Below are 12,210 nucleotides of genomic sequence, written 5' to 3' on the forward strand. Positions count from 1 at the left end.
AATAGGACTACTCTTCTCTGTTTTTCTGCAAGGTTAAAGACTTCAACCTTGAGCAAGCAGCATGGCATGGCAACTCTTTCCTCCTCCACAAGAGAAGGACAGTTAAAATATATTTTTGTTTCAAGTTTCCTGGAAAGAGAGCCTGTAAATCTACACAAATTTTAGTTATTTCATTAACATTTAGACTAATTTCAGGGGGAAAAGGGTGTCCTTATTTTTATATTGTATGAGTACAAAACAAAGTCAGTTTTCCAGCCAGCTTCTACAGGCTCAAATGATGACAAAAGTAAAGCCACTGAAGAGAGAGGCGAGTCTTACATGAAGCACCATTTAACATCTGTTGGACAAGGCAAGAGACAGACCCACCCACTAGGTTGGAAAGGATCTCTGGAAGTCTCCAGTCCAATGCCCTCCTTGAAGCACATCCTAATAAATAAGGTCTTTCGAGCCCTGTCCAGTTAAGATTCTACTGACATTGGGGACAGTCTATAGTCTCTTTGGGTCTCTGTTCTAGGTGCCTGACTACTCTCATGATTTCAAAAACAGACAAACAAAAGGAAAACCCACTATATCCTTTACATCTATCTAAAATTCCCTCAGTTTACTTCCCCCTACAAAACATTTTGAGGTCAGGCAATGAGAGGGAACAGGGAAAGAATTTATATTATCTAGTTTTAGAAGCAATGTTTGTTTGAACTTCCTCTTCAGCATCAACTCCTTATTTGAAGAGAATCTTTCCCCCAGTCACTTTCAGGTCTTTCATTCTACTGCCTCATGAAAAAATTATTAAAAAAATTACTAGTTTTCCCTCACTACACAGTAGCTCATCATCTTCATTGGTGAAATTCTCCTAAACAAATTCATCTCTAATCACAGTCACTTCTAAAAGTTTTGCAAGAGGGTTCCACATTCTCATCATTAGGTTGGCAGTGTTTTCTCTAAGACATTAGAGGTGTGGGGACAAATAAGACTTCTGAAAACTAAAGTGTGCACTACAGCTACCTGAACTAGCCTATATAGGTATCAAGTTACCAAGGGTCACATAACAAAGAAACAAGCACAAACTGTCATCTTTGAGTAGTGTTAGATATACACAACAATATGTAAAGTTAAAAGTTACCTAGACAGTTACTGGTAACCTTGCTCTTGCTCCCAGTTAGAACTGCACTGCAAGGGAATAGAACACTTTTCTTCCTACCTGAGCCATTTTCCTGCCATAGAAAAGGTTTTCCATAACAAGCAGATCCAGCTTCTTTTCAGTGTTATTTTGAGAGTTCTTGTATCCAATTCGATATACGCCGAGGATTTTGGCCAGTGCTGTGGGCTTCTAAAAAAAAAGAAGACAAGAGGTAAGATCTCTGTGTACAGGCAATCAGCAATCAGTTACTAGAGGAACCACTACTCTGCCTGACTGTATTATTGTTTAAAAGCTCTAGCAAAATCCCCAATTTTAATCTTAAAAGCCCCTTACTAGTACAACTCATAGCCTCTGACACAAAGCGGTTAGTGGAAACTGCTACTTATCTATAAAATGGAGAACACTGCCTAAAATAAAAGATGTGCTTTTCTTCCCAAATATACCTTCTGCTGAACTGCATTGATGATGTAAGTGAAGTAGTGTGGAGCAAAGTCGAGGAACGACTGGACTTCCAGACGAGGCATCTGCTTCAAGATGAATCTATCATCTGTTTTAACATCAGATAGAGACGTTACATCTTGCAGAAGCATGATATCATTAGAGGGTTACATACAGTAAGCGATGAATTCTTTGCAAGTTTTTTAGGATTGCCACACAGCTGAAGTGGTTTGAACTACTGTCTTAAATCCTTAGCTACAGAATCTCATTTCTAGAAACTGTTTTACTTCATATATTGTGAATTTCAGCCTTTCTGGATTTCAGCCTTCTAGCAAATCAGGGAGATAAGACTGCCAAAGTTAGATTTACCTCAGATATATGGGCTTCTTATGTAGACAACAGAAACAGCCTATAGACCCTTCCATTCAAAACTTGTTTTAAATTACAGGCCTACAATCAGTCACAGTGTAAAAAAAAAAAAAAAAAGAAAGAAAAAAAAAATCCTACAAAATCAACTACAGCATGTGGGATTATAAGAAACATTGCACCTTTAGTAACACACTTTCCTTGAATTATACTCAAGCTTTTGTTTTTCTGAAGCCTGCCTAAGACAGTATAGCCCCTTCTAAATAGTGGCTTCCTTAAATGCTAGAGACAATCTGATCTTGAAGATCCCAGAATAATCCACTTAATTTTCCATTCTGAGTGACCCCTTCAGTCAGCAATCCTTTAGCTAGAGGTAATCGGGCATTAAGTGACACATCAAAAACCCATCATTCCCAAATAATATCCTCTAATTTTGAAGTGGGACATAGCTGCACTTACCCTCTGTCACATAGAATGCAGCCCCAGATTTGCCACCTCGTGCCTGCCAGGGCATAGAGTGAGAAAGGGATCGGATGAAGTCCTCTTCACTGCTCCCCAGAATTACTTCCCGCATCTTGTGAAACTCGCCAGCATAATATATCCGGCAGTAGAACTTGGCATTCGGATCTGAAAACTCTGCAGAAAAGGGGCTTCCTCAATAAGAGCACACAATACTCACTGACTACCTGCAAAGACACTGATTTTACTGACCTCTAGAATAATATTATTGTGCTAAATATCTCTCAGCCCTACTGTACTTCGGAAGTTTGAATCAATAGGATTTAAATGGAAATTTACAGGAAATTCAATCTCCTTTAGATTGGCTCACTGTATATGCCATGAGAGAGTGTCCAGACAGGAGAAAAAAAAAAATCAATTAAAAAAAGAGTTTTATGGGGTATTTTTGCAGCACAGAGTCTGATTACAGTAAGTAAAACTGCACCACTCTGTTCTTCATTTGTTTTTCCTTCCCACCGGAAACAAGGAAAAAACAAATGCAAGATTTCTGTTACATTTGCACGGAGAAAGGAGTTTGTCAGCTAAGACTTTGAGTTATTATTTACAACTACTCACGGAGTTCTACATGAGGATTCACCAGCTGTCTCTTCTGTCCATCTCCTCCATCTGCATCATCTGAAGGCATAAAGGGATCGTTCCATTAAGATTGTCTACTATTGTTACTAAGAAAGCCATATAAGGTACTACTTCTGTACTCACATTGCAAGAAAAATAGTTATACATAAGAAATCAGACACACAACTATAATTGTGTGACATAAGATGTAAACTAGATGTGCATGACTGTCACAGGACACAAATACAAGCTTTATCTTTCTTCTCCTTCATTTTCCATGAGCTGAAACAATGAAAGTTAAATAGAGCGTGAAAGAGACTGGGCTGCTTAACTAGAATCAACAAAATCCAAAGGCATTCAAGCCCAGACTACTCAACATCCCTATAGTTATCAGGGTTTGAAATACTCCTCAGAGCAAAGCAAACATCTTCTCACAAAGACATTTCTTTAAGAGAAATTTACATTTGATGGTCAAATCTATAATTTTCAATGCACCTTGAGTAATCTTGGACTGCTGAAGAAGTATGACTGGGAGTGCATTCTGGGCCTTACAAACATGAATGAGGTTGGGTATAATCAGAATCATTACGGTTGGAAAAGACCTTTAAGATCATTGAGTCCAACCACTAAGTAACAGTAACAGCCCAAGACAGAAGATGGTCTCAACAGTCCCGTACCTTGAGGCTCTGTTCCTTGATTTTCTGCTCCCTCTTTGCCCATCTGTCCAACCTGGTAGTAGGCACTGTCAGCACCACGTAAGGTCTCTTTTTTCTGAGAAGACAGGTCTGGGCTCTTCCCTCCCGTGCCACGGAAGAAAGACAAAACACCAGATGGTTTCTTTGCTACAGTGAAAAGGAACAAAGAAGTTGACCTTGGCATTTCCACAGGCAGTTCAATAAAAGCATGACTCCTTTCATTTTTCTAACTGGAGGAATGAAGTCATTCAATTGTAACTCATTTGCTATTCTTCAGGCAACCAAGGTCCACCAGTTTAGCTGATTTCATAGGACTTGGAAATGCTGAGCCATTTGAAAACACAGACCAAGCATGAAGGTCTTTAACATAGTAAGAATCTCATTTCTCCATTTCAAAAATGTTTTAATTGCCAGCTTTTTAAAGAACGTAGTGTCAAAAGGGGTCAGAACCTACTACGGCCGTCATACCCCACTGAACAGACTAGACCCAAGAACAACTCAAAGTCCACTACATCATAATATATTAAATCAGGGAACAATAATCTGATCTCACAAGAATCAGAGAAAGCCATCATGGGCACAGACTTCAAACACCACATATACCATCACCATGTTCTATATCAAGTCAACTCTATGACTGGTCACAATTTCAACTCAGAAAGCATTTTCTTTGTTCTAAACTTAAAACTTTCACAAGAGCTAGAACTCAGGTTAAGCAGACTCAAGTCTTAGCCAAGATCAGCATAATGGATATGATTTTGGCAAAATGGTCTTACGCTGTTCTGGTTCTGTACTACGATTGGAAGGACCCACATTAGCCTCAGGAAGGCGGACAGGGCTACTGCTCTTTGGTTTGCCATCTGACATGCTGAAAGGAGAAAGAAAAAAGTACATCATCATCCCAAAAAACACTTTCACCTGAGACACCACTGCTTTGCTTCCGTGCATGCCTTCCATGCCTAACACTAAGCCAGAAGTTGTTATGGTGTGAGACTCTCAAAAGTTGTCATCCTCTACCCCCCTGAGAAAAATCTCTCAGGGCTCCATGGCAACAGTTCCATCCATCACCCCAGGAAAGGTAAGCTGGCTCAGTAATTCCTAACATGCACACAGTCAAGGGACCAGGTGATGGAGCCAGCACAGTCCTTGACATGAAATGGACACTCTGACACTGCAAGCATGTGGTTACATGGAACATGTCAGATTTCATCAGAAAGCAGAGATCCTGACAAAGATGTATTTTGAGGGTCCATATTCCCTACAAATACTGTGCCTTTGCTCTATGTACTGTAGTTCCTGCATGTAACCTGTTAGGCTGTAGTCCTTCTTCAGAACAGTTCTTCAGAGATGCTTTGGACAGCTCATCCAGGGCATTTCTGTACTCCTTGCAACTGAAGGGGGAAAAGGGAAAAAAACAAAACAAAACAAAAAGAGAAGATTCATCCATTCTCTAGGAAGATTCAGTTCAGAGACAACTACAGGAAACAAAAACCCACAGTAGAAAAACCTCTCCACTTTTTCTTACAATTAGAATTTAGTTGCCTTTAAACAGAATGTGCTCTAGATCATGAAAAATCCCACCTTGTTTCTCTCTCTCTCACAATTTACAAATGCGCTGGTTTAGAAGTCCACTGCCTTATGATAGGCAATTACCAAGATTTATTGAAGCAGTGGGTTTGGAGAGCTGAGGAGTAGCAAGAGCTGCTATGATCAAAGATAGGCAAGGGACCGACAACATTATGAGTATATAACTGTTGCTCCCTAGCTCAGTTGAACTTCCTCCAGTCTGGAGAGCTGAGCAAAATTGGGTTGTGCTTCTTTCTTTAACTATCACATTACAGGGAGCACTATGTAACTGATTTTTTGTGCACGTAGCTTGGTAAGAAAAGCCAAAAATCCAGTTGCAAATTCGAAAATCTACTTTCCCCATCTCAGTAGTAAAAGAAGAGAACTCCAGCTCTGGCAGAAACTCTCACCACAGCTGAGAGTTTGCTCCCTACCATTAGTATTTAAATATTCTTTGCACAGAAGAGTTGCAGAAAGTATAAGATGTGTCAGATGAACAGCTAAATCTCATCAGTACCTGAGAGCAAAAGCTATGATGGAGCTTGGTTCTTTCTCACAGACTGCAATAGGTACACGCTCATGCTCATACATTAGGTAGTGCTTATCTGGATCACTAAATGGAAAAAACACGGGGAGACTGTTAGTAGACCATAAAAGCTTGTAGAAAGAAGGTTAAGTTTTGGCCAAAACCCAGATCTCATCACTGCACTCCCAAGCACAAGCTGTAAGTTTCTGCATGGAACCAAAGCTTCCCAGATCAACTTTTCCCAACAGACACATTCAAAGCTACGTGGTTAAATCTAAATGGTAATATGTTAGGGTAATATAATCAGCACTTCAAGCAAGCTTTTTGTATCAGAAGACCAGCTCCAACTTAAGAGTACACCTCTGTTTAGCAGCCACCATTTCTAGTGGCACCAAAATCTGCCTGAGTTTGCTTTGGCTGTCCTGCAGAAAAGCCTGCGGAGCGAAGTCAGGGGACAAACCTGGACTCTCTTCAAAACAAGCAGTTTAGTGTAGAAGACTCACAAAAGCCTCCTGGGTTTCTATAGACTTTACTATCTGTAGGGTCCAGTAATTTAAATTATTAGCCCATGGCTTCCACTACTACCTGGGGAGTAGGATTCAGAAGTTAAACTCAGGCTGCCAAACATTAGGCTCACGCCAAACAAGAAACATTACAAAGCATGCAGACCAAGTAGCTGAAAGACTTTCCAGCCTGCCCATTTTCACATGGGAGGGGAACTTGAGGGTACATGCAGTAGCCATTGAACCTGACCTACACCCAGACAATGACAATTTGAGTCACCTTGGAAGAGGTCTGGAAGTAAAAACAAGGAGGCAGGCATGTAGCTTTAGTAAGTCTTTGCTAGGAAAAGACACTTCTGCCCCCTTCAGCAATTAAGTTAGAAGGCATCTTTCTCCCCTTTTCCTGTCCCCTCCTTCCCTTGCCACAAGAGTTCTAAGGAGGCATGCCTGCTATGAGGAGGGAAAACTGATAGTGCATATGCACATGGGTGTATCATTAATAAGAAAAGCAGATAATAAACACCTAGAAGATACACAGAAAACTTACTTACTTGAGGAAGTTCTATAGCTTATTCAGAGCCAAACCCAAGTGATGACTTCGAATATATACTGAGCAAAGGAGGCACGCACAGCTCTGTTTGCAATTTGACCAGGCTATTAATTTTGTACATCACATATATTATGCACTACTTACAAGGGAAATGGAATGGGGTTATAGTTGTTTCCAGGCAAAAAGTTAGCCAAAATAGCTTTCATAGTAGACTTCTCCTTTACTTGGCTGTCTGTAGATCCCAGTGAGTGCCCATCAAACACATCTAGAACAGAGATTAAGTTAAGTTTCATTCCAATATCATTCTTCAAGTTGTAAATCCAGAAGGAGGGTTGCAGACCACAGTTACAGAATTTGCTGTTTTATAAATGGATCTCTCACGCTTGTCCCAGAGAAGCAAGAGAGAGAATAAGAGACCACAACTGAACTATACCTTCTGAGCTGCTTGTTGTATCCTGTTCAGACAGTGTGCTAACACCAGCCATATGCTCTGACACAACCTCTGGAGGGGTGGGCAGCTGGAGATGGGTGGAGCCTGTTGAGCTCTGACTTGATAAAGTAGTCAGGAAACGGTCCTCTGAGAGCACAAGGACAGAAAAAAACCATTTTTCATGGCCATCAGAAGTGATAGCTTGATCTACAAGCAAGGAATACCACCAGTGTCTACTTTCAAGAAGTTTTTACTTAGAAAGCAGGTAAGGCCACCCAAAGCAAAGGAATGGACAAGCTGATCGGTGTAGCAAATATCCTCTAGAAGATGCATATGCCCACAAATTCTCAGTGTGCCTCAAGTAAGATGTTTCAGCATCTGTAATCACTTCATAGAAGAGGTGAGAGGCATTTCTCAAATTCCATGCAGTTACTCAGTTATTTAGAAAGCCTCTGAAAGTTTTTAAACTCAAGCTCAGTCAAATCCTTGCTGGCCAATCTTAGTATCATTAGTAATTCAACTTCATATTAGAAGTAGACTTTGCTTTTCCCATCAGTAAACTAGAAATTGACTATCAGTAAACTAGAACTGGTGTATTCCCATCTTCTGACACAACAGAGAATCACTGTTTCTCTAAATCAGATTTGACAAAGGCTCCCATGTTATGTCAAGGAAAGGGTTAGAGCAAGCTTCTTTTGTAGTTTAAGAAAAAGAAATAATTAGTCAACAGACCTTTCTCTCCATTTTGCAGTGCTGGAGAAGCATTGCGTGGGGAAGCATCCATGCAACTGATCTAGGCAGAATAACAAACACCAATGGTGATGACAAGCTCTTTATAGCTGCACCCCTTCCTCTGTGGAACACTTGCAAAAGCAGAGGTACTGCAACAGATCACTCCCACCCACAGCACCATCACTGTATCTGTCACTACATGAAAAAGGCAAGTACAACTCAACTCTGCAAGGTGCTTATCACTGCTGTCGTCTCTGTATGCTGCTTTAAAGGCCACACTCTTCCTTTATATCAACCTACTTGCTGCTAGATCTAAGTTAAGTATGTCGTTTTAGCATCTAGCAAATAGACGTGAAGCAGAAAGGACATATGCGTGCAGCAGAGCAAATCTGGGGTCACGTGGGTTTTCTTAGAGCACTTTGCTAATGTTAGAACTCTCAGGTGTTCGGCCTCTCTGTATGATGCTTCTATTGTACTGCCTTGAAGCCTGGACATTTCCTTAGAGTACCACCTCCCCAAAAGGTGGTTGTTCAGCATGCTGGCAACTCTATCCTTAGACCTCTTGAGGCAGCAACACAATGTCATTTATACATCCCCTCAGCCATTTCCCACAGGACACATCACAGAAGAGAGCCAACCTGCACCTTCATTACCAGTCCTTCCTGTGTTCTACCTCTTGGGATAATTTTTGGGGGTTTTTTTTAAATAACAAATAATAAAGCTGATGGTAACAATCTAGGGTCTAACAGGGTGACCTCCTTCCTAACTAGACGTACACCTAACAATGCATGCAGCTCTCCGCTGTTAATATTCAGATTGGCACCACATAAATACAACAAAAAAAATCATCAAATCCCATTCATACTTGGTCATCTTCTGTGTTATGTAGTTCGTAATTCACATCTTTTCCTAAAGATACATATACTAACGTGCAATTCAAGCTTTTACAGATGAAAACTAAATGATGCAATAAAGCAAGTTTTCTAAGTGAACTGAAGTCATTAAGACTACTTTATTGCCCCAGGCAAAACAAGTTTAGGTAGCTTCTGGCCTGCTACTTGTACCTTGCTTTCTTCACTTTGCCTCAGTCTCCCAGGGCTGGGTGGTACTGATGGACGTTTTCTCCCTTTCTCTTGTTGGAAGAGATCCTGTAATCTTAAAGAAAAGAAAAAAACCACAAAATTAAAAAAAAAAAACACCACTCAAAAAATTCCAAAGAAAAATTGATTGAAAGATAGGTTACAGTTGTTATTAGCTGTGAAAAGCACAAGTTATGACGTTTCTCCATCCTAGAATACAACCAAGTATGCCTTCCAAAGTCCTTACAAGAAACTCAGATGGCTGCTAACATGTGCCAAAGCTATCTTTCCAACAGTCAAAACCAGAGCATTTTCTTCACCTGCGATAATTCCATGCAATTAATTGCTTTCCCATACTCCTCTCTTCCTCACTCTTCTACCTTTATTTAAATGATGCTTTCTCCGCTCAGACGCAACTTCTGCTCTACAATACAATACTTTTGTTACCAGGTGTCAAATGATTTTCTGTTCCAACCTACCAGCAGAGCATGCTCAGGAGAAGCTGTCATAACACACACTATATAGCAACTGCACTACAGGGAAAGAAAGTACAAAAGAACCTCTTCCTTTCTACAACCATATACACTATCAGTGTTGCTCATGATTACAACACTTTCTTTTACCTGTTATTCCAGGCTTGCAGCATCTCACAAAGTCCTTGCTTTTTAGCAATTAGAGACTCAAAAACAGATTGCAGCTGTTGAGGTGCGTCTAATGATGACGAAAGCAGCCTTGCTTGGATTTTCTCAGTCCAGTTTCGAAACTCTCCCTCTTCCATCTGCCAGAAGAAAAACTGTCAGTGTTCTGTAGCCAAAGATGACATTATCTGAGTGGCTTCTTCACGTACTTTGCAGCCTACGCTCTGCCAATACAGAAACAGTCAATTACCTCCTTTTGGGCAAAGAGGTCTTCCATCTTCTCTTCTCTTGTTTTGCTGAAAGTATCAGTTTTCAGAGAAGCAAGGCGATCGTCAACAGCAAGATACACTTGTGACACCCTGTCAAAAGGGGTGCAAAGTGTTAAGCTGTGACTACTTGGAACATCTTTAACAGTCTTTAATAAAAGTATGAATACATTTAAGGTTACTATTTAAGAAAACAAAAGACTACATATGGCAGTGTTCTGCACAGTAAGCTGTCTTGCTGAATTTAGATGGAAAGTTGGAAAAAATCCATTAGTGTAGCAGAAACCTAGAAGTTACAGACACCGACACGCCCCTTAACTTCTTAGCAGTGGAAGTAATCAGAGAGCAATACAAAAGTCACACACACAAAACTAGCAGACAAGAAACATTGAGTCATTTATGTCTAGGAAGAATCTGGGACTGCAAGCTACACCTCCACCAGAAGGGCTCAGAGACAGAGTGACTAATTCTATTTCAGCTCTAAACAAAGCTCCACAGATCCTGAAAGTCAGGCAGTCCCAGAGACATCATCAGCCATACAGGAATGCTGCCACCAGGCAGAACACCCGTCAGGCTGGATTTCGTAGCTTCCATTACACCCGTCTCCTGCTTTTTTTGATCTTCAATTTCCACTTCCTCCAAGCCCAGGATCAGTGTGTCCCAACATGTAGGAAAGCAGGAAAAGGAGGCTGAAGGCCTCCATGCATGAGCAAGGATCTACTAGGACAACTCAGGGAGAAAGCAGCCATTTATGAGAGGTGGAAACAGGGCCTGACTTGGGAAGAGTATAGGAACATTGCTAGGGCATGCAGAGGTGTAACCAGGAAGGCCAAAGCCCTTCTAGAAGTAAATCTGGCCAGGAAAGTTAAGGAAAACAAGGAGTTTTTCAGGTAAAAGTAAAGTAAAAGGATAGTAAAAGGAAGATAAGGGGGAATGTGGGCCCAGTGCTGAACACAGAGGGTGCCCTTCTGACAGAAGATGCAGAGAAGGCTGAACTACTGAATGCCACCTTTGCCAAGGCTGGCCCTCAGAAAGCCCAGTTCAGCAAGGATAGTAACAGAGGACTTGCCCTGAGTGGAAGAGGAAGAGGTTGAAGACTTGCTGGCCAAGCTTAACACTCATAAGTCAATGGGACCTGAGCGGATGCATCCAAGAGTGCTCAGGAAACTGGCTGATGTGAGTACTAAGCCTCTCTCCATCATTTTTGAACAATCATGGAGAACAGGCGAGGTGCCTGAGGACTGAAGAAAGGCCAATGTCATGTCAGTCTTCAAAAAGGGCAGGAAGGATGACCCAGGAAACTCCAGGCTGGTCAGCCTCACCTCCATCCCTGCAAAGGTGATGGAACAACTCATTCTGAATGTAGTCACTGAACATATAAAAGAAAACGTGGCTATTAGGAGGAGTCAACATGCCTTCACCAAGGGGAAATCCTGTTTGACCAACCTGATAGCCTTCTATGAGTGGATAACCAGCTGGCTAGATGAGGGGAGAGCAGTGGATGTCATCTACCTTGACTTCAGCAAGGCTTTTGACACTGTCTACCATAACATCCTCATCAGAAAGCTCAGGCAGTGTGGCTTGGATGAGTGGACAGTGAGGTGGATCGAGAACTGGCTGAATGACAGAGCCCAGAGGGTGGTGATCAATGGCACAGAATGGAGTTGGAGGCTTGTGGCCAGTGGAGTTCCACAGGGATCAGTTCTGGGGCCAGTCTTGTTCAACATCTTCATCAGTGACCTGGATGACGGGACAGAGTGTACCCTCAGCAGGTTCCCTGATGTCACCAAACTGGGAGGACTGGCTGATTCCCCAGAAGGCTGTGCTGCCATTCAGCGGGATCTCAACCGGCTCGAGAGTTGGGCAGAGAGGAACCTCATGAGGTTCAACAAGGACAAGTGCAGAGTCCTGCACCTCAGGAGGAACAACCCCATGCACCAGTACAGGCTGGGGATTAACCTGCTGGGGAGTAGCTCTGTAGAGAGAGACCTGGGAATCCTGGTTGACAATAACCATGAGCCAGCAATGTGCCTTTGTGGCCAAGAAGGCCAATGGCATCCTGGAATGCATCAAGAAGAGTGTAGCCAGCAGGTCAAGGGAGGTTCTCCTCCCCCTATACTCTGCCCTGGTGAGGCCTCATCTGGAGTCCTGTGTCCAGTTCTGGGCTCCTCAGCTCAAGAGGGACAGAGAACTTCTAGACAGAGTCCAG

The 12,210-nt window shown here is 41.9% G+C and overlaps 1 protein-coding gene across 17 annotated transcripts in view; it reads right to left on the reverse strand.

Moving 5' to 3' along the window:
* The window catches only part of PIKFYVE (phosphoinositide kinase, FYVE-type zinc finger containing), a 94,227-nt gene that overhangs the window by 30,256 nt on the left and 51,761 nt on the right, over positions 1-12,210 (reverse strand). For 16 of the 17 annotated variants that reach the window (XR_009819437.1, XR_009819438.1, XR_009819436.1 and 13 more), the window contains 14 exons: positions 9,986-10,094; positions 9,721-9,875; positions 9,083-9,173; positions 8,019-8,079; positions 7,290-7,433; positions 7,001-7,121; positions 5,795-5,890; positions 5,019-5,102; positions 4,488-4,579; positions 3,694-3,858; positions 3,017-3,076; positions 2,402-2,578; positions 1,582-1,685; positions 1,199-1,327 (listed from right to left, as the gene is read on the reverse strand). Coding sequence is in view for 1 of the 17 variants with exons in the window: in XM_062004659.1 (XP_061860643.1) it covers positions 1,199-1,327; positions 1,582-1,685; positions 2,402-2,578; positions 3,017-3,076; positions 3,694-3,858; positions 4,488-4,579; positions 5,019-5,102; positions 5,795-5,890; positions 7,001-7,121; positions 7,290-7,433; positions 8,019-8,079; positions 9,083-9,173; positions 9,721-9,875; positions 9,986-10,094 (1,588 nt within the window). In the remaining 16 variants the exon portion in view is untranslated. The remainder of the gene's footprint in view (positions 1-1,198; positions 1,328-1,581; positions 1,686-2,401; positions 2,579-3,016; positions 3,077-3,693; positions 3,859-4,487; positions 4,580-5,018; positions 5,103-5,794; positions 5,891-7,000; positions 7,122-7,289; positions 7,434-8,018; positions 8,080-9,082; positions 9,174-9,720; positions 9,876-9,985; positions 10,095-12,210) is intronic. The other variant, XR_009819445.1, reaches the window with a different exon arrangement.

The sequence above is a fragment of the Colius striatus genome, chromosome 11 (assembly GCF_028858725.1).
Source record: "Colius striatus isolate bColStr4 chromosome 11, bColStr4.1.hap1, whole genome shotgun sequence".
NCBI classification, from domain to species: Eukaryota; Metazoa; Chordata; class Aves; order Coliiformes; family Coliidae; genus Colius; species Colius striatus.